Genomic DNA, 22,353 nt, shown 5'->3' on the forward strand with positions numbered 1-22,353 from the left:
GAAGCGATCCTCCTGCCTCAGCCTCCTGTCTGTTGGGATGATAGGTGTGAGCACCATGCCCAGTAAAGAAAATCTCCCTCCAAAAACATTAATAAGTGACAGTGGAAAGAAAAGGTACCATAGTTCAAGGGATCTGTTCTTGATTTTTCCCTTAAAATGAAAGTATCCCATAAATCTGGGGCAAGGCCTGGCCGCCCAGGCTGTCAGGACTGAGCTTTCCTGAGGGTGGAGGCCTGCAGATGTGGCCTCGTCCTGGGAGCTCCGGGAGTAGTACAGGTGCTACAAAGGGATGGGGCTCCCAGACTGGTGGGCTGTGCAGCCCAGGGTGCTTCCTGCTGAGGTTGGATGGTGGCATAAAGGAAGCTGCTGGGGAGGCAGCAGGAAGCTCTGGCCATGCCAGCCTGCGTGCGCGCCCGAGGGACTCGGTGACCTACCCACTGCAGGCTTCCTGCATGCTGGACACTGTCTGGAAGTTGACCTGGGCACTCGAGGCAGTCTTGTCCTGGGACCGGCAAGGTCACCCCCAGTGCACTGCAGCCAGGCCCTGCATCCAGGCCCAGCTTGGCCCTGTGGACCAGGAGGGGCCGCCCCCCCATGCACCTGCGGGTCCAGCCGGGGGGGCCGAGCAGGGAGGGAGGACACCTGCAGCTCTTGCGTAGCGGCTGGAGCCTCACACCTAGCAGGAGCTCCAGCACCGGAGTAAGCGAAAGAAATGAATTGTGCTCAAGTGGGGGAGCACGTCCCAAGAGCAGCTCTTCTGGCGATGAGTCTGGCGTGCTCTTGGGGCCCTCCTGACTCCAGTGCCCAGGACAGTGTCGTCCTGACCTTGCGCTCCACTGACCACACAGCCCATGATTCTCTGTGCTGAGTCTGTGGGGTGCTGAGCAGTGTCCGGGCTGTGTGGATGCAGTCTGGGGCAGCGGAGGATGCTGGGTCTCATGTCCCCCAGAGACCAGACTCCATCGTAATGACCTGAAGGCAGGGGCAGTGCGGTCCCGGCCCACCCTCGGGGACCTGCCCCAAGGCCCTCGGTGAACAAACCATTCTGCCTATTCTACCTACAAATCCCGGAAAATATTTATAAATAACACCCAGTAAGACCCTGACAACCCCTGCATGGAGCAGAACTGATAGAACAGAGGGCCTGGAGGACAGTGCGAGGGCCAGGTCTGCCTTACTGCGGTGCACATACAGGCTGGTGGTGTCCCTGGGTGGCTGACACTGTGAGCAGCCACTGCTCTGATGGGCCATGCCCTGTACAGCACAGATGGGAAGCCCCATTCGGGAGTGCTCGTCACGAACTAACCACAGAGACCCCTGCGTCCCACCACCTGTACAACAGACTGGGACACAGCCCCGGGGCAAAGGACTTGCCCACGGCCGGGGCAGATGGACTGGGGGTACCTTTCCTGTCGCTCAGAGCCGCATCCAGAGTGGCCACTTGGCGTGGTCTGAGCATCCTTCCTAACCGCTCTGTTCTGGTTCGGGGGCTCAGCCCCTCCCGTAGGGCCGTGTCCTCTCTCTCTTGCAATCAGGCACTCGCCAAGCCTCTCAGGTTTGGTGGTAATTCGGGTTTGCTCTGTTCTGCCAGTCTTCTGGTAGGAGACCTAGAGACCTCACCCTGTCACCCGAGGCTGGACAAATGCCCAGACCACAGTGGGCCTCAGTTTCTCCAATTAGGGCAAGATCTCTCTACGCAGACATTTGTTCTGTGTCTATTTGTTTGACCAGGCTCTTTCTCCTCATCCACACTTCCTTACCTTTGGGTTTTATTTGCAGATGGGGGCGGGGAGCAAATCCCCGAGACTCCAGAGAAGCCGCCCTCGGTGCCGAGATGGACGTTAGGGGGGAGGGGCCGCTTCCAGAAAGGAAGCAGCAAAGAGGACTACAAAAGAAGGGAGGCTGGAGGAAGCGGGGGCCTGGCTCCCGGCTGAACCAAGACACCTGCGGATGGGCGCCTTTGCTCAGGTCGGGCGGGGCGGGGTCTGATCATCCTCACAAGACTGCAAGGAGTCCATCAACCGCTGCTGGAGTTGGGCCACTAACGAGGGGAAGAATATATATAATTTACTAGAAGAGTAAATGAAATTCTGCAAAGGACTGCTCTGCAGAAACACGCCCGTGTTCCGCTCAAATCATAAATCTGAGTGAAGCTGTGGATACCGGGAGACCCTCTCGGCATGGGCTCAGATACCCACCTTCCTCACATGTCACATGTTCTTTCCTGTTACCTGTTTCTACCAAGTTTAGCTCAGCTTAATAAATATCTCCACGGTCAAAGCAAAAGCAGAAGAAAGGAGAGACGAGGCACTTCCTCGAGAAGACAGCCACCGGGGATCGCTCTGAAAAGCTTTCACTATGTCAGGTCATCTAAAAAGGGGCCCTCCCCTCCCCTGGTCCCTTAGGTAACACCTTTGGCTTGGGGTGTCTCGGTCCCACTCAGGGGCACCCCAGGACAGCAGTGATGGTCCTGGACAGGTCGTCAGGTCACCCAGAGCCAACAGTCAGCCCTCGGGGATCCAGAAGGAAGGGAAGGGATGAAGGGATGGGAGGGAGGGGTTAGACGAGCTCTTGTCCCTGGGCGTAGACAGGCTGTGTCCTCCCCGGAGCTCCATCAGGTGGGCACCTGGTGGGCTGGCTCCTCAGTGACCATACACAGTGACAATCCATGTGACAAATTAAAGACACCCCCTTCCTAGGGGAGCCACCTGCCCTCAGCCAGGCGCTCATCTTCTGCAGTGGTCTAAGCCTGTCCCCTCCAGGGAAGGAGTCTCACGTGGGCAGATGCCGGCTCGCAGCACGCTGGCGGCCTGGGCCTCGCCTGCACGAGGGTCCCCGCACTGCGCGTCCGGGACCTGTTGAGCCTGCAGGAGCTCTGCGTCCACAGCCCCAGCACATGCTAACATTTGGGAGATTCCTGTGCGTAATTTGCCGAGTGGGACAAATTTGGAAGGTAAAAATGTGTGCTCTGGGGGTTTCCAGAATGAGTGAGAATTTCTACTGACATTCTAATAGCCGTCAGAAGCTGTGATCGCTGGCCAGGACCTAAGCATGCCCTCCATCCCTCCACCGGTAAGTTGAAAGTGTGTTTAATCCCCCAACTGCGGAGCCTCAAGGGCAGCCCAGTCCCAGGAACCAGGGTCAGAGCACTTAACTCAGATCCTGTCTTGCAAAATCACCCGGCACCGCGCCTACAGAGCAGTGGAGTCTCGCCTGCCTGGAAAGGCCAGAGGCGACATCTGAAGCGGGGTTTGCAGCACATGTGGGTCACTTTCCCACCACCGAGAGAGGGGAACATCGAAAGTCGGACCATCTGGGATTCTGTTCTGTGGTGAACTCTGACCCTGTAACAGCAGCATGAGTCCAGGCAGAAGGACCGCGAGGGCCTGCAGCAGGGCGGAAGCCCTGGGACATCAAAGCACACACAGGACAGTCGCGCCATCAAGGGGGGCCCTTATCTCCAGGTAGAGGGTGCCAGACCCAGATCTGTGATGTGCTACCCTGGGGAATGGGCAGAGATAAGGAACAGCTTGCTTATGTCTGTCTTCCTTGTTTGCAAGATAATTCCAGAGTGGCAGGGCAGGGAGGAGTGTCACCAGCGGGGAGACCTCTGCCCTGAGCTATTTTACTAAAAAGTCTCCAAGGCCGTGGACATAGAACAACTTTTGTTTAGCAAAAATTTTGTTCAACCAAAATAAAGAGTGAGATCCTATCAGCACTTGCTCAGCACCATGGGGCTCAGGGGGGCAGCACGTGGACACACACCGGCAGCCCCAGCTGCACTCTGGGAAACAGTCCTTGGGCCAGGCCAGGGACCTCCTTGACAGCCATTGTGCATGCTGCGACAATGGGAGCTCAGGTGCGCAGACAGCAGGCAGACACTGAGCCTGCCAAGCAGGGACAGGAAACATCTGGAATGTCTAAAAATAATAATAGCTGTACTGCAGGGGCAGGGGGAGAGACTTCAGTGAGGGCGCAGAGCACACCGGAGCAGTGCAACCTGCTGCTTACGGTTGGAAATCTCTATCTTTTCAGGGTATCTGGGGAGAAGGGGAAAAGATCTCCATACACAAAAAAAGAGTTGGAACTCGGCGTGGTGGTGCATGCCTGAAATGCCAGCACTTGGGAGGCTGAGGTAAGAGGATCTCTGTGAGTGGGAGGCCAGCCTCGGTTACAAGTTCAAGGCCACCCCAAACTGCATATTAAGAGCTGTCTCAAAAAACAAACAAAAAATAAAAATAAAGTAAAAAGGGAAAAGAACTTGATTGTCGTCTAGAAATAACACATGCTAAAAAGAACTGCAGCGATATATAAACAGTAGTGTCTCTAAATCTGAAACAATAGCACAACACAGATCTCACTGATTACAAAAATGCCGCAGGAAGGGTGCCAGCGAGGAGGGCTTCAGCTCGGATACAGCCCAGCATGCTACAAAGCAGACGGGCACTGCGGCGTGGTCTCCAGTGACAAGACTTACACTTTTTCTTAAAGGAAAGCGCCTGTTGAGGGACGTGGGGAGCCCAGCGCCCTCGGTGCCTGCCCCAGCACTGGGTGAGCCCTGCGGTTCGATCCCTTCTCTCAAAGCCACCATCTCAGCCGGGGGCGGGGCGGGGTGCAGGCCCCTGGGGTCCCGGCGGGGTGCTGCCATCCCGCTGTTCCGGGCTCACTCGGAGCCCAAGCTCCTGTGAACTTGAGCGGGGCCACTGGAATGCAGGGCGGACGGGGCTCCTCATGAGAGAGGACAGAGGAGAGGCTGCCAGGGTCCCAAAGCCGACAGCAGTGTCCCATGCGGTTGGCTGGAGGACGGAGGGTGCCACCCCAAAGGACGGAGAGGGTCCCTGCCCAGAGCAGAGGCGCACGCAGACGGCCTTTCATTTTCCACAACATTTCGGTTATTGCGCAAGCTGCTCGGGTGCATGGGGCCTAGTTCGGATGCACAAGGAGGCTAAGTTTAGAACTCAACAGTGCAGTCCCTAGCAGCAGCCAGCCACACGCGGCTCCACTTCGCAGATAAGGGCAGTTCACTTTTAATTCTGTCATCACGTTTCCTCCTTCACTGTCTTCAACTAAGTTGTCTTCTCTTCTTTTAAAAAAATTATCTGCTTACATTAAATGCTAAAAATATCTAAAATCCCGTATTGAAACACCAGCTCATGAAAGGGTTTCCACGGCAGTCACCTGTTCCTCCCCTGGAGATACACCCAAAGCATACAAACACTCGACAAACGTGAACTCTATGGCGCTTGAAGCGGAAGCGAAAGCGCGCATGCGCACACTCGCTCCCACGCGCAGCGCACACACGCGCGGCGGCTTCTGCCCCCGCACACTTCGCGCCAGGGGTCGCTCTCGGGCTCGAGCTGGCGGTCACCACGCCGGCAGCATCGGGAGGGACCTTGGCGGCCGGGCGGCCCCGGCCTCCGTGCGACGACTCTCATTCATCTTTGTCACCAGCGTGGGGTTTCCATTACTCATCTTTCCTTCCAAGACAGATGACATTTTTGAAGGACACTATTTTTGTTAAATTTTATTTCCTTGTATTAAAGAAGCCTTTTTTCCCAGTCTTCTGGATTTAGGATGTTCGTTTGTACCCACAAAGTTCTTTTTGTTTATTTCCTCGGTTTGATTATGCTACATGCAGATGACTAGATATCCCTTTTCATTAATGCTAGCCTCAAAATAAAGCCCTAAAAATACCAGTGGCAATTAACATTTAGAAATCTCCTTCTTGGTCCACAGCCATCTTCATGGAATGTCTGTGTTTGAATTAGATCAGAAGCAGAAGGGAGAGGAGAGAGGCCGAGGGACGCAGCCAGGGCAGGCAGCGCCTCGTTCCCACATTACGGGCTGCAGCTGCACCTCTCAAGAATTCGGCAGGAGTCAGAGTCAAGCCCTGGGCCAGCGTTCAAAACTAAACCACACAAATGAAGACCCCTAGTCAAAACACAAAAATAAAAAGGAACACACACAGTTACTGAAAGCAAAATAGGAATACACTGGTGGAAGGCGGCACAGAGCAGCACCATGGCAGACAGCCCGGCAAACAGGGTGATGTGGATTCAGGGTGGGCTCAGGAGGGCTGTGCCCAGCTGGGGAGACAGGACAGGCGGGGAAGTGCTGGGTCAGAGAAGAAGAGGGAGAAGCCTAGAGCAGGAGGCCAGGGAAGGGTGATGTCTGCACAGGAAGTCGGGGGCAGGTGAAGCTCCCAGGTAGTGGTGCTTTACTATGAGGTTGGAGGCTATGCTCTTGTCTAAGCTCTGCTGTCCCATGCAGACCACAAGAAGGGGGCTGGTGAGGGCGAGAATGCCCACCGGAGCCTGGGGGTGGACAGCAAGCAGGGTCGTGGGGACCTGAGGCCATGGGCCTGGGTGCAGGGTAGAGGGGCTCCCTGAGCAGCCAGCTAACCTCCTCCTCTGCCACAGCTTCACCGAGGACCCTGGTGATGCTGGCTGCTGCATAAGCCACCGCTGGCGCTTCTTGCCCATCAGACCCATGTCGCAGTGGTGGGAAGCACTGTCCCTTAATGCCTGGGAAATTCAAGGCCTGGGGCTGGGGAAGCTGGCAGTAAGCCATCAGCACCGCTGTGCCTGTGACCCTAACTGCAGGACGGCGGCCTTCTTGGGATGCAGAGCAGCCCCCAAATGCTATGATTTAGTTCAATCCCTTTCTCTTTGTGCTTAGTTGGTTGGGAATTTTAAAAAGTTACTGGTTAAATGTAGCATGCCCATGGCACACATCTCACTTTATTCTGTGACTCCATGCCCTCAGGGTGCTCCGGGAGCCCTTGCTCTCCACAGAGACAGCTGGGGTCTCTGGGTCTGACTCTTCAAAGTGCAGAGCAATGGGAGAGAAGCACCACAGGAGGCCAAATCCCTTCTAAGGAGATGGACGCTGGGAAGGGAACAGAGGGCTATCTTGCCGCCCCTGCAAGCCTCCTTCCCGGCAGCGTGCGTCAACGCCTGGCTCTTTCCTTTTATGGGAAGGGGGTGTCTGTCCCCAGATGCACCCCCAGGCTACCTCTGTTGGCTTCTTCTACCGGAAGCTGTGGGTGAGTTTTATTCCCTTGAGCTCTGCCCTGGGTAGGACTTGATGTTAGGCCATCCCAAAGCAAAGTTCCAGTTTGAAGAGAAGGTTTTTAGCTCAACATTTCAGAGTACAATTACTTTATAGTGTAAAAGCACAGAGAACCTAAAACAAACTGAGTCCTGCGTGAGCCTCATTCCCGACAGATAGAAAGCTCCTCTGTGCGTATGCGCATTTTTAATCTTTGCCCCCTTTGTTCATTGCGTTACCAGGAACGTCTGCCTGGTTTCCTCCACTGCAGCCACCCAGGAACTGCAGGCTGGTGGGGGTACTTTCCCGCCCTCCCTTGAAGTGCCGCGGGGGAGAAAGCCTGCCAATTCTGTTTTTAATGTTATAAAAATAAAAATAAAGGAATCCTTGTTACTTACATACATTAACTATAATATTTATTTTTTATGTGGCCCAAGACAATTCCTTTTCATTAAAAAAAAAAAAAAAAGCTGCAGGTTGAGCCTGTAGACTAATGACGCCCTCGCTCTGGGCAGAAGAGTGCAAATATTTGTACAACATCAGGTGTTAACTGACGGGGAATTCACCCCAAGGCCTCAGCGGCAGGAGGGCTGGCCCGCCGCTGCAGAGGTCTGTGTGAGTTCTCTGCGCTAGTATTCAGCCTCTCTTTCAGACTGCACTGTCAGGGCTGGGGGTACACAGTAAGATCTGCTAAGGATGCGGTATCTGGCTCCCGCCCTGTGACTCCGCGCCCCTGTAAGCACTGCCACTTCTCCAGCTGCCTGAGAAGAGCAGAAGGTTGAAGGCAGTGTCTGCATGGAGACCCGCCTGCTCCCCGGGCTCTGGAGTCCATGACCTCTGTTCCCAGCCAGCATTGTTCGTTGGTCCCCAAAGCCTGGCCATGCTCCTCTGGCCAAATCGGGCTGCTTTTGCTGACACGTGCTGAGGGGGTGCAGCGGATAACAAGCTACCCCAGGGTTTCCTTGCAGCTCATCTAGTATCTTCCCAGGACTTTAAAAATGCCACAACTGCCACTTAAAATGTATTGTCCTCAAAACAATTATTCCCATGAACATTAGAAAGGTGTCAGCTCTCTATGTTTGATTGCAGAGAGACCAGCCTCACTGACACGCACCTGACCGTCTGTTTCTTTATTGAGAACAGATGCTAAGTTTGAAGTCTGAGTGGTCAGCGAAGATGCCGTCTCAATAAGAAACATGAATGCTGATGATGTATCTGAGAGCTTATTAGACCAAGAAATTGTTTACGACATTAATAACTTCTGGCCCATTTCGTGTTGTTTCCTGTTCTTTCTTTCTGGTCTCTGTGTGGGCCGGGGAGCGAGCAACCAACCATGCTTGGCTGGTGTGGTGACCAGGGCCCTGCTGCTGGCTGCCCGTCTACTTCCCTTCAGTCTTCTGGACGTAGAGGGGCAGCTCTACTCTCTGGTCAGTGGAGACTTGTGGCCACTGAAAGCTGCTTCGTGCCTCCTGGATGAGTCAAAATCTGGCCCCAGGAAGGGGCCAGCTGTCTATACCACATGAATGAGCCAGGAGGCTGGAGACATAGGCTGTTCAGGGCCTCTGGTTGGCCGGCTCCTTAGGAAAACTTTGAAGCTTGAAACTATTAGAAATAAATTTACTGTTTACGCTTGCCCTTGACAAGAAAGCAAGCTGAGTGGGTCATTCTTTTTTTTTTTTTTAATGTATTTAGTATAGGGTCTACAGGGTCTCACTACACAGATCAGACTCATGGTATCTTCCTTTTTCAACCTCCCAAGAGCTGAGATTACAGGCATGTGCTACCACACCCAGTCTCCATCGCTGTCTCAATGTGCCCTGGGGCTGGCATGCAGGCTGGGGATCGAACCCTGGCCTCTGCATCTGCCTAAGCAGGAGCTTTAATTCACTGAGCTATCTGGCCATCCCCCTGAGTGGATCATTCTTTACTTGAACACTGACAGGTTGGTCCCTGAGGGCTAAAGAGGGGAAAATGAGGCAGAGAAGAGGCCTTGTGCCCACACCCGGATGCTCCATTGCCTGGCAAGTTCAGGAGACTCTCAGCCAAACAGTGTGCAAAGTGTTGCTGGGCTCCATTGCTTCTGCTGTTTTTCTTGGGTTATTAATTTACTGGGTCTCAAGGAAAATGAGAAGAGCCCTTTTCTGATTTGCCAGAGTCTCTCAAGTTTATCCACTGCTGCAGAGAAGTACAGAAACCTGGGGATCAGGACAGGCATGGGACACACTGCATGGGCAGATGGCAGTCTCAGCGCTCCTGTCCCTGTCCTGGAAGAGACCCGGTCTCTGCTTTCAGACACTGCTGAGAAAGCACCCAGTGCTGGGCACAGTTCTGCTCTGGGCTCAATGGAGGGCTGCACATATGTACTGAGCAGAGACTGGAAGGGAATGAACCAAGGCAGAGGCCTGGGCGAGGGTCTGCCTCCTCCAGGCAGGATGCAAGCGTAGCTCCACAAGTGACCGAGGTCCCTTTGAGAGGAGACAGAGTGAGGTCTGTGGAACCTGTGGCTCTACTTGCTCGTGGGCACAGCAGGACCTCAGCCCTGCTTGGGACCACCTGGGGCCTCTGAGCTCCACCCAGGACAGGAGCAGTCACTGTTGCTGTCCTCAGTGTGGACCGGAACTGGGTTTCTCCAAAGCCCAGCACTGTTCACATGCAGCCTGCCTAGTGCTTTCCTCACTGCTCTTGGTGACAGATGCCCATTACACGGAAGATGCACTCCTGGAGGCCCCTGTCCCAAGGGCACTGAAGGCCACTCTGTGCCCACACCAGCTGCCTACTGGCCTGCAGGTCATTGTTGGGCTTCTGCAAACCCCACTCCGATGTCCCCGCTTTCCACCAAATATTGATCAGCCAGAAACCCAGCTAAGGAACAAAGAGGAAGCAGTTTTCTCTCAGTCTTGTTCCCTCCTCTGAGCCCTGAAAGTTTGCTCTGTGGATGGTGTTGGTCAAAGTGATGCGCAGCGCCCCGAGGAAGGCAGGACCTTATTTCTCCCATATCTAAGGTCCTAGATACCTCCAGGATGCATTAGCAACACCTGGAATCCAAAGCAGCATTTTCGTTATGAAAGAATGTAGAGGAGCTGCCAAAGCATAGTTTTTGGAGTGGCATGTGCTTGCGTGCGTATGTGTGTGTGCGTGCATGCCCATGTGTGCATATGTGTGCAAGCATGTCAACAAACAAAACAAGCAACACGTCTGGCTTGGCTCTGCATTCAGGTCCAATGTCTATGGCGAGGGCCACTGAAAGCATCTGTGCACATGCAGGGGAGCTCTCTGCTAGTGCCAGGATCACCAGGTGCCTGGGCAGCTGTCCTCGGTCACCTGGACAGCTTCCGGTGAGGTAGCTCAGGTGCAAGCATGTGAATAATTTTCACCAAAGGATTTATGAGGCTTATTACCTACTGAGGCACCACAGAGCCCAGGATAGAGCAAGCGGCCATGTTTCAAGTGAAGGGAATAAGGATTTCCAGGGTGAAGGAATCGGATTTTTAAAAACCGAAACAGCTTTTGGGGGTGCATGTGCTGGGAATAGAGGCCAGAGCCCTGCAGTGCAAAGCCTGTGTTTTATCACTGAACCACCTCTGGGCCCTCTGGACACCTACTGGCACCCAAGCCCTGTCTAGGGTGATGTCTCCCCGGCTGCTCAGTGGTACCATGCTCAAGTTATGTCTTTTCAGGATTTGAACAAGGCACTCTTCCTTTTGCTTGAGCTCCAGGCTGGCCTATCATCCTTTGGACAAGCGTTATCATGGTCTTTGTCAGAGTGGCTGGAAGCACAGGTTGCTTCTCCCTTCCCCAGTGGCATGGCCAGCTGGAGTCTACAAGTTCGCCAAAGTCCTGCTTTGAGAAGACGCTTACTACACCTTGCTGGAGGGAGAGCACCAGTGCATCGAGTCTAAGGCTTGTGGCTAACCACCTATACCAAGGCCGACAGGCAAGGGCTTTCTAGAGGGGCAGAGGGTGTGGTGATGAGCCTGAAAGGAATTCCCCTGGCTGGCCCGGGATACACATCTGCACACTCAGGGACACATCCGCACTCTGGCCTATTTACCTTCCAGATAACATCTTTCTGCAAAGACAGAAGCCAGTGGGTCACAGGTCCTGGTCCTATTCTCTAGTTTTCCATTGTCCTGGTCCCACACATCCTGGCATGGTTCCATTCCTACCTAAGATTTGCTGTTGACCACGGATTTCCCGTCATTGTTTCTCTCCCCTGGGTCTCCGTCTGCCCACCTCATCAGATCCCAGGGTCTATGTGGTGCCCGGCGGGCTGGGCGCCCATTTCCCTTGAATTTCATCAGTTTGAGTAAATCCTAGGGCTCACCCTGCATCTCCCTGGCCACATTTCAAGGCTTCAGAGCGCTGTCCCAGCCAGGCAGCCTGTAGGTGGTGCCGGCAGTATCTCTGGAGAGCACAGGGCAGCCCCAAGAATCAGGGCGAGGGCAGCAGTCCTGTGCGCCTCTGTGCTCTTGGCACCCAGCAAATGTGCAACAAATAATCACTGAATGGCTAAACATAATGTTAATGGCCAAGCATGGCTACATGTGACCTCCTTCCTCTGTTGGGGGCCATGTGCGGGTTGGGGGGGGCACTATCTCTGACCAGAACTCTGGACCTAACCCAGCTTCCTCCCAAGGACTCTAGCCAGCGAAGCAGCTGTTCTCCACCCCAGGGGTGTCTCCTGGGCTTGCCCAGGCTTCCCACAGCCCTGCCTTCTCCTGTCCGTCTCCATCCCTTCTGTGGTCACCCTGCTTCGGCCCCAGTCATGCAGAAAGCGCAGTGAGTGCACTCTGCTGCTGCAATGCCCCCACTCATTGCCTCGGCCTCCTCTCTGGACGAGGTCCTGGCAGGAGACACAAGGGGTACACAAGGAGTGCAACTGCGAGCCAGATCCTGCGATGGCAGACACGGACCAGAAGCCACTGTGGTGATGATGTACAGGGAGGTGGCCTTGTCCAAAGCTGCCTCCTCCAGAAAATGATTGAATTACCACACAGCCCCGGTGCTCAGCAGGAGCCAGGACAAATAACCCCCTGGTTTTAGAACTAGGGGAGAGATAGTGTACAGCCCAGTAGCCAGATGGGCTCTGCTACTTCCGAGGGGTCTCTGCCCTTCCTGGAGGGAGAGGCGCAGGCAGCACTGTGGAAGGCGTAGATCTGCTGCTGCTGCGGACAGAGGAGCTCAGGGGCGCAGACTTGAGCCCACATCCCAGAGCCTGCAGACAGGCACAGGCCTGTACTGGGCCCCACACCTGCACATGTCCACCTGCTTGGCCTGGGATCGTGTCTCCAGCTCTGGGGGCCACCACTCCCTGAGCTACCCTGTGTCACTGGGGCAGGGTGAGGTGGTCGCTGGCAGCATGGCTCACAGGTGGCCACCCACCTCCGAGGAGGCTTTGCTGGGGGGTCCGTGCTGCTCTGAACCTCTTTCCTCCCCACCAGGGGCCAGGGTGGCCCTGCTCTGAGGCACAGAAGTTCCCATAACATCTGTCCCATCTCTTGTCCCCTGTGCTCTTATTCCTGACTCCACTGCTGAGGAACGGTGAAAGAGCCTCACCCTGCAGCGCTCTGAGTCTTCGCAAAGCCCCAGGGCTGCTGCCACCATTTGGATGAGAGACCTTGGAGACACAGGGTGGCAGCACCCTTCACCTTGGTGTGACCTTGAGCAACGGGGTGAGTACCAGATGGGGAGGGAGGAAGGGAAAGGCTGTGAGCTCAGCCACTACTTCTGCCTTGGTCCCCTCGCTCTGCAGCTCAACGCCCAGTGCAGAGAGGAGAAGAACTGGGCCGCCCACGCTGCACACGCAGCCGTTCGCTGGGCAGCTCCAGACTCCGATCAGAAGCCAGGAATTACCCAGCAGCCCCTGCTGGGTCTGTGGCCATGGCGAGGACGCAGGCCTGGGGCCGTGTCCATATAAGGCTGAGTCAGGCCCGGGTGCAGGAAGGCGTTTAGATCGCAGCTCTAGCAGCGGCTGCAGTGGGGCAGACCCGCGGCCAGCAGCCCCGGGAGATGTGGGAACAAACAGGCTACCCTCGCAGGAGGCTCTGGGCGCGGACTCCAGTGGCTGCTATTTTTATGTTGTGTATTTCTTAAAAAAAAGTACCATCACACCAGAGGGCCGACATGGCTTTGTGAGGAGACAAGCCTGAAGATCTGTCGGCTGGTGTTTATTGCACACACACTGCCGTCCACAGGCTTAGAGGACTCTAAGGACACACGGTCGTCCCAGCACACGGCCACACAGGGCTCTCTCTTTTCACCCTTAGCCCTTCCTGCCTGTTCACTGGCTGCCGCACAGCGACACGCTGGTGCTACCTAGACGGCCCTCTGTGCCGGCTGCCGCAGCGTCCCTGGCTGTCCAGGGTAGTGGGCTAGGTGGCCGCGTCAGGCGTCACGCAGCACACACAGTGCCTCCCTCGCAGTGCACTGGGCCATGTGGGTCCGGAAGGTGTCCCTATAGCCAAGGAGCGAGTGGGCATTGCTTCCTGTCTCCTCTACAAGCTTCTGAGATGACTATCAGGCCCCTCAGGTGACCGGAGTCTGCCAGCTGCCTCGGAACTGCAGCAAAGCCCAGCCCTCACCCGCTCGGGATCTTGGGTGTGAATTGAGCCAGCTGGAGGTGGACCTTCTGCCCTTCATGTGACCACGGGGGAGACAGACTCCCGTGCCTCCTTCACGGGGGGCTCTGGGAGACAGAGGGGCTCACGCTCTGTGTGTGTGTTTCCTAAGTCACAGAGGTCCAGGAATCATAGAGAACCCCCCCATGCCCTCCTTGAGAAGATGCTGGGCACCATATGGGCACACACTCCTGTGCCCACGAGCCTACTAAATAACCAAGACAAGCTGTCTTTATCCAGAACAAGGCTCTGGGCAAGGCAGGGTGAACAGTGTTCTGCATTGGATGATCACAGAAAGCAGAAGGATCAGGGCTTGTGCCTCTGCTCGGGCACATGGGCTCCATGTGGCTGACCAGTGTGGACAGCGAAGAGAACCCGGACTCCAGCTCCGCCCCCAAGCTGCTAGCGGAAACCACACTGCTGATTTATCCACTTCCTGCCCATATAAGGCCGAGGCAGCCAAGTGCTCAGGGAGCAGGCGCTGGTCACCGACTCAGTTGTCATCGCTGGGAAAATCTATAGCGGGGACCAAGGGGAATTGTAGGACTCAGGAAATGGCTTCTGATATTTAGAAAACATTTCCCCTTGAGAAAGGCTGAAGAATGACCTTCACATAGCAATTCCTATAACACAGGCTCCCAGGCCAAGCAGAGAAGCCCTCTGCTAAACCGTAGGGTCACTCACTGGAGAGCTGCAGCTCCTGATGAACAGAGTGTGGGCCTGTGGCCCCGAGGCCTAGGCGCTGTGCCCTCCACACTGGGGTATTGGTCAGTCGCATGTGGGGGGGGGCACCAAACTCAAATTCACCAGGAGGTCCTCGTCATCGTGCCGTCTGTTAGATTATAAGAAGCGAACTAGGAGTGGTGGTATAACTGTGGGGGACCTGACCACAGGGCCATACTCCCAAAGACGGATGTCCTCCCTAGGGGGATGAAAGGGGCGCAGCCACTCTAACATCCACTGTCGGGATCTGACAGCATGAAACTCATAGGGACGCCAAGACTGTCATGCTTTGTGACCCCAACGGCCACACAGGCAACACTTCCCATAGCCAGGCCTTCTCCAGACCAAGGTGGAGACCATCCCGGGTCTCAGGGACACGTGGCCCCCGGAAGTGAGACGCAGAAACACTACCTTATAGAAAGAGGTAGTGCCGATGTGTGAACACTGCTCGCTCTGTGTGCTTTGTGGTGCCAGGGATCAAACCTGGGCCTCAGCAGCTCTGGCACCGCTCTCCCGGCCCTCTGAAGGCAAGGCCGCTGCTGGGAGACTGACTGGGAGACTGACTGGCTATGTGAGCCAGGCCCCGAACACACCCAACTCATCCTCGGGCCAGGCTGGCTTTCCTGCGCACTCACGGCTGCCCCCGGCATCCAGCAAGGGCGTGATTCTGCCAGAATCAACGTCAAGGTGCCCCAGTCAGTGCTGTCTAGCTCGCACGCCTTGGCTGTGGCACGCGCACAACTGCGCTTTCCTTTATAGATTTCTATAAAATGCTTGTTTGTGTAAAATACACGTGTAAAAACCTCACTGCACTTTACATATAGCTGTGTACACATGTACACGCACGCACACACACGCACGCACACACACACACACACACACAGCTGGCCCCTGCATCTGTGGGTTTCGTGCTAGCAGACTCCATCCACCCTGGACCGGAGACATCAGGAAAGCACCGCGCCACCCCGAGCCTGTGCAGACTTCCCCAGCCTGTTTCCCACATGACGCAGCACCGCACCCATCTGTGTGGCATTCAGACTGCACTAGGCCTCAGGAGTACCTGAGAAAACCGTTTGACGTAGCCGGGAGGACGCCAAGTGACCCGCACAGGACGCAGACCTTGCTGCTCTTGGGGGTCCTGGCCAGCCCTTGGCAGATATGGGTCCAACTGTGCACGGGTTCAGCACAGTGAGCAGGAGGCAGGAACGTGCACAGGCCGCCTGTCTCTCAGTGCTCCTTGTGTGACAGGGGACGCACAGGTGTTATGTTTCTTAGGCGGCAGCTAGGGAGCAGGGTGCGAGGGAGGACAGTGAGCGCGAGCTCGGACTTACGCGGCCTCCTTTCTCGGGGTAACACTGGCAGCCTCCGCTGCAGTCTCTTCCTCCGCAGGGCACTTCGAGCTTCTTCACACCCTGCAAAAATGAAGCACACAGCTGGTCATCCAGGGGCACGCAGCACAGTCGTCGCCTGCCTGCAGAGCCGCCTACCTCCACAGCTCAGGGCACCCCCAAACCCTGACATGCGTTTTCCTGAGCAGCGTCAGGTTCACTGTAAGGTGGGGGGAGGGGCACAGGACCCTCTCCTCCCCTGCCTGATCACGTCCGGCCTCCCACAGGGCACAGCTCAGTGGAGGACATCATCATCCCAGAGACCAGGTTGTGTACAGGGCACCCTGTGGTCGGTGGCTTTCCAAGGCCTCCCACTGGGGGATGCAGGAGCTGAGCAGCGCCCTGGGCTGGCAGTGTTCCTGGGCCAGGGACTTGGGGGTGGAGACAGTGCCAGTGAGGACACCCCGGGGACACCAGGGGACAGCAAGCAGTGTCCCTTCGGCCCAGAGGTGGAGGAGAGCTGGAAAGGAAGGGGAAGGGTCCCTCTGGGGGCAGCACTGAGGCAGGCCCAGTGCCACACGCACCCCCTCCCCTCATGGCGGGTGATGTGGCGCACCCACAGGTGCGATGCGACAGCACCCCAGTAACAGGCAAGCTGGGCTGCCCCCCCCCCCAACTGGATCGTCGCAGGAGAGCCTGGCCTCGCCCTGTGCTGCCTTGCTTTCAGCCCCATGTCCGAGGCCCTCACGGAACCCACCCAGCTGAGTCACCTCCGGGGAGCCTGAACATAGTCGGGTTGTGGTGATACTGGGCCACCCCCCACTACAGGTCGGATGCTCTCAGGACAAGCATGCAGTGTGTCACTGTCCCCACTGTGCCTGGCGGCTCAGCAGCAGGTCGTCGTGCAGGCTGGAACCCAACAAGCCCCCTCCTAAGCTGTAAGTCTCACTCCGAGCTTGGTCTGTTCCCATCCTAGGAGACTGGATGGTCCAGCCACTTCTCACCCAGAGCCATCTGGCAGGGTCACCCCCCACCTCAGGTTCTCTCTAAAGACGACTACGACGAGACCCTCTCCTGAGTGACAACGCCCCACTTCTGTGCACTCATTGCAGCCCTGGGCCTGGCCCGTTCCCTCCCTCAGGCACCCGCTATGTTCGAGGAATTCCGCGAAGGCTACAGGCCTCACATCCTTTAAGGAGAGCAAGACGCGGAGAACCCTTCGGGCTCCTGGGCAGCGCTTTGCTCTGAGTGAGGTCAGGAGACAGCCCGAGATCCGGTGTCAAAGTGAGCGGCCTTCCACACAAGATCCCGAGCATTTGTCGGTCATTCTCGGTTCCAGGGAGCGTCCACAATGAACAGGTCCACATTCCCTGGTTTTGATCAGGTGGCTGCTGAGAACATAGCTTCACACAGCATGTGTGGCACCAGGGGACACATACAGACTTTCGGTACAGGGGACCCAGTGACAGCAACAGGCAAGACCCATCTCACCAAGAACTCACGGGCCCTGCTTCAGAACGGCGAGGGGCTCCTGGTCCAGAAGGGACCCATGCGCACCACCCCACTTGGCGCTTCACAGGCTGCTTCTAATTTTGGTCTTGGAGCCATTTGCCAAACTGCAGTGTGCCAATCAGTGCAATGATTTTAAGTGTCTCAGATCAATCTGGGTCCCTGTTCCGACTGAGAAGATTCCCTGCACTTGGTGAGAGGCGAGCTTGCCCCGCATTGCCCCCTGGAGTTGAATGGTACTCTCCTGCTTTGTGGGCCAGGGCAGGGAGGCTGCCCGGGACACCTTGGCCACCGCTGTTCCAGCTAGGTGCCTGTGGCCTGACCCTGTCTCGTGGTGGAAGGACAAGCAGCACTGGAGGTGGCTCCCTGTCGGGCTCTGCAGACTCCGGCCACGTGTGCACGCGTATGCCACAGACATTTGTCCAGCCGCACAGCCACCTTTCAGGAGAGATTATGAATTCCAGCACTCACAAGAGCCCTCAGTGCCACACTCAGGAATCCAGTCTCCAGGACGAGCAGAAATATTTGTGTGCCGGGGCCAGGCGCGAGGTCTGGACAGCCTCTTGCGACTGCAGCACATCCCTACCTGGTCCCTGAGCTAGAACTTTCTCCATACGTCGGGCCTCCTGGACATGGATGGGTGGGGACTGCACGCAGGCTTGTGGCTGTGTCCCTGCTCACGGCTACAGCCCACAGATAAGCCTGAGTGCTCACAGCAGACCAGCTGGCTCCGTGGCACAGCCCTGTCCCTTAACTTTACTGCTTAAGGCACCTCGAGGATCCAGCCCACATCTGCAGGTCAGGCCCCGAGTAAGATGCTGCCCCCCCCCCTCCCGCTGTGTCTCCGGAGCGGTGAGTCCCTCAGCCTGGAACCCGCCCTGTGCTTCCAAGTCCTACCAGGCCAGATCTGCTGTGTGCAGTGACTTCCAGGGGTGGCGGCTGGGCCCAGGACGCATGACCCCAGTCCTAGCGGTATGGGCTCAGCAGGTCCCCTGGTAAGGTGGACCTTGGGCATCTCTGTCTCAGCAAAGGGCCACCATTAGGCCCTTTGTACCCCGATCCCCGTGGGGCCAGGCTCTGGGCAGCTTGGACTCAGAGACGGGACTTCCAACGAGAGTCTATGTGTAGTTCTCTTTTGCTTCTCTGAAACACACACTTCCATCGCTCCCCATTTCCTGCTGGCTTTTATCCTGCCCTGCATGGGTGACCAGCAGTACTGTGCTGATTAGAAATTGGGGGACTTGGAAGAGACCCAGATGGCTTGGGAACCAGCTGGCACAGAGCAGGCCCGAGGTACTCCCTGGGCACAGATTGAGTTCCACCCCATTGGGACGCAGTTGACACTGTTCCCAGGTGTGCAGTGGGAAGCCTTGGGAGCAGAGCTCTCGGCTGACGTTTCACAGGGAACTCTTCCTTGGAGTCCTCCTGAATCATGGCATTAGGAAGCGCTGGCTGCCTGCCTGTCTTCATGATCATTCCTCCTCACGCAGCCCGATCTAGCTGCAGCATTGAGAACCTCGGGGGAACCAAAGCCCGAGTCCCCTCGGGACACTGACTGCAGCTTCCCGCCCCGGCTTCCCATCTGGCTCTGGGGAGCTCTCTGTGCGTTGCACCCCTGGCTCTGCGGCTGCCGCAGCGACGGCTTGCCATTTATAAACGGATTCCTGAGCGCCGGCGCAGAGATCAACAGAAACAGCTGCAAGATTAGAGGACATCCGGTCCCACGGGGGGTGGTGGTGGCCTGGCAGGAGCAGCTTGATGGCAGGGTATCACATCACTCCTCTGGGGACCCCGGCCATCAGCCTCGGGGACAGACTTCTCCTTGTCACCTGCCATAGGGAGTACAGTCCAGAGGCGCAGAGAGCTGCTCAGGGCTGCTCCGCCCAGACTGGCACTGGATTTAAGGAGTTTAAAAACATTTCATAGCACAGAATAACTTGACTGCCTGGGAGTGAAGCACCTAGAAGATTCAGGCTCCCTGAGTGTATTTCACTTCCTGTGCGAGTTGCCTACGTATGTTAAAGGCAAAACCCCACGGAAATGGACCCAGCTTTTTATAGTGCTGTTTTCTTAAGTTGATGCACTATAGGGAATGGAAGAAAAAGTCCACAGCCACTGTTTCCATCTGGCACAGAAAAATGAGTATTAATCATATTTATATGAAGACTCAAGAACAAAATGCATCTGTCCTAAGACAAAGAATAGTTTGTCCTCTACATGTTCCAGAAAAGCCTTGTCCAAGGAAGTCTTTTTTAGCCAATATACCTCCAGCTAAAAAGAACGATTCTCTGAAGGGAATTCACAGCCACTTACCATCCGATTGCCCCTGGCCTCCAACCCAAGCTTCCTCTGCAGAGGAAGCTCCAACTACCCAGCCTGAGCGACATGAAAGGTAAATATTCCTCACTGTTGAAAGTAATTACCTTCCAGATTCTAAGGCAAAATAATCTGTACAAGTCTTTGTCCTGGCTGCAAGTCCAGTCAAGCAGGGCTTTTTAGAAATATCCTTCTAGTTCTAAAAAAGAGAGGCCAACCAAGAAGGAAGCCAGCTCCCAGCACAGCTCCATTCCTTTATCAGAACAGGAAATATAAGCCACTTCTGCACATGCTGCTTTAGAAATTAAGGAAATCATTCCAATGTGGCATTAGCAGGGCAAGGTATAAGGAAAGGGAAGCACACGGCATCAGCCACTCACAGAATGAAATCCTGTCCCCACGGAGCAGTGGGGGACCCCGCCAACTTGCGTCCTTTGTTTAACAGCATTCCAAGGGCGCCAGAACAAACGTGGTCATTCTAGAACAGTCCTGGAATTGTCACCAGCTGGAGACACAGAGGCAGCAGGGGGCAGTTACCAGCCGGGTGACAATAGCCACACCTGTCCTTATGCAGCTGGAGATGCAGGAGATTTAGGGGTCAGGCTGTTGTGTTGAAACAGAACAGCCAGGAAGGCAGGGAGCCAGGGAAGACTGAGGGAAGGCTACAGTCAAGGTCCAGGGTGAGCTCCCTTAGGGAACGCCCTGGGAACAGCCATGCTGCCCCCCATCACCATGGCAGCAGCCACAACTAGGAGACTTGGCCTTAGGAACAGTGCTTGAGTCACTGGGAACAAGATGCATACTTACACATCTTGAGGAGCAACTCCCAGCCGACAGGGCCACCTTCTAGTTCTCAGGCAGCTTCAGGTACAGGGGGTTCCCCACAGTGGCTTAGAACCTTTGTAACCTGCAGCAGTCTCACTGTGGTGCTGCGTGTGGGTATGGATGCCAGGAGTGTGGCTGAGGCCAGGTGCTTCCCAGGTCATAGCCCTCCTCCTGCTCGTGTCTGATGCAGGCTGGACAGGTCTACAGTGAGCACTCCTCATGGGCTTCTTGGAGACCCAAGGCCCTGGGCAGGGGCCATTGTGACAGCCTGCCGGGCTGGACTGCTGCCAGATGGCTGAGCCAGTGCTTCCCAGGGGTGCCTGGCCTGGCCTTGGCCCCATCTCCAGTGTGGGTAGCCTGGGCTGCTGGTGAGGATGGGCAGAACAGGGGCCAGGGCAAGGGGGAGTCGGGGGCCCGGTGCTTCCTCTGGGCCTTTGCCTTTTCCCTGCTGGAGGATGAGAGCTGACTCGGCATCTCTTCTCTAGAGAGGACGGTGGCTGCAGGCAGCCGATGGTGGAGCAGCTGGGTTTCCCCAAGGGCGCTTTATTGGGTGCTGGGCGAGGTGTGGAGCTGCCCCACCTGAGTCACCCAGGGCAGGACCTGGGACCTAGACAGAGCCACGCGGGAGGCTGTGGGGGGCCAGACGGTGGCCGTAGGCAGGGACCACGCGGGTGGGTGGTGGATGGTGGTGACATCCTGGTGGAACAGGCAGGCCGAGGATGCTGAGAGCCCAGCCCAGAGGGGTGCTGCTGTGCTTCCTCAAATCTACCCCAGCGGAGAGCTGAGGGCAGCCCCAGCTGCAGCTGCTGAGACACTGAGGACACACCGTCACTGTGATTCAGAAGCATGTACGCATGTGCAGTCAGCAGCTCTGCTGTCCTGAGCAGGGGTCAAAGCTGACCTCGAAGCACTTCCTGCTGGGGAATCCAAGGCTTGGAGCTGCAAGTGGACAGACTCCAAGTCTCCCAGATAGTGGTGTCCAGGGAGGCCCGGCTCAGTGCGTCCACCTCACAGTGACTCTGCGTGCTGGGGAGGTCTGCTGCGGGCCGAGCCCCACGCTGAGGTCCTTGTGGATCTGCGATTGGCTGGCACTAGTCTGAGAGCAACGTATGCACACACACGAGAGCCACATATGCACACACAAGTGTAGACAAGTGTAGGCATGCGTGAGCACATGCTCACACATGGAACCGAAACACAGGGCACCTGGGCCTTCAGCCGAAGTCCTTTGATGCCGTCCTTCTTTGGTGGTTCTCTCAATGACTGGTTTCTAGACATCAGAGTCCCTGTCCCCCTACATTGCCATCCTTAACAGACGGTCACCCTTTGTGTGTGCATGAACCCTGAATACCCAGCTCGGTTCCACACCGGTGCAGAACACCTACATCAGGCTTTGTCCGCAGACACAGCGCACCTGAGGGTCACCTCCCAGATCCCCAGGTGCACACAAGCCATGGCCTCTCTGACACCTGTCCCTTGGGATCTGTTCCTTTGAGCCAGTACTCCTCTCCTGTCCTTCCACTCCCCTTCGTTTTCTCCTTCACCTCCTTCCTCTTCTTCTGAGGCAGGGTCTTGCAGTTCAGATTGGCCTTGAACTCACAGTGATCTTCCTGCCTCAGTCTCCTGAGTGTAGGGATTACAGGAATGCACCACCACTACGGGCTTTTTTTTTCTTTTTGGAACTGGAGATTGAACTCAGAGCCTTCACCCTATACTACATCTCCAGCTTTTCAGTCTTTATTTTGAGATAGGGTCTCACCAAGTCTCTAAATTGTAAGGGCCAGACTTATCCTCCTGCCTCAGTTTCCCGAGTGCCGTGTTGCTCTTCCAGGCCAGTTCTCTCCTTCCATGCTCTGAGTCTCCTCCTGTTCAGCCCCATGGCACACTTAGGCTGTTTCCACAGGTGCCTGGGGTGTGGTGACTCCAGGTTCCCAGCAGGCGCCTTGGGTTCTCATCCCCACAGGGTGCACTCTGCCGTGTCAGTC

General features: G+C 56.1%; 1 protein-coding gene across 1 annotated transcript in view; it reads right to left on the bottom strand.

Annotated features, from left to right (window-relative positions):
* Positions 1–22,353, bottom strand: part of Col4a2 (collagen type IV alpha 2 chain) — a 115,877-nt gene that overhangs the window by 67,091 nt on the left and 26,433 nt on the right. The window contains exon 4 of the mRNA XM_023715213.1: positions 15,722–15,802. Within this exon, the coding sequence (XP_023570981.1) occupies positions 15,722–15,802 (81 nt within the window). The remainder of the gene's footprint in view (positions 1–15,721; positions 15,803–22,353) is intronic.

This window comes from Octodon degus, unplaced genomic scaffold, assembly GCF_000260255.1.
Source record: "Octodon degus isolate 3935 unplaced genomic scaffold, OctDeg1.0 scaffold00039, whole genome shotgun sequence".
Lineage (NCBI taxonomy): Eukaryota > Metazoa > Chordata > Mammalia > Rodentia > Octodontidae > Octodon > Octodon degus.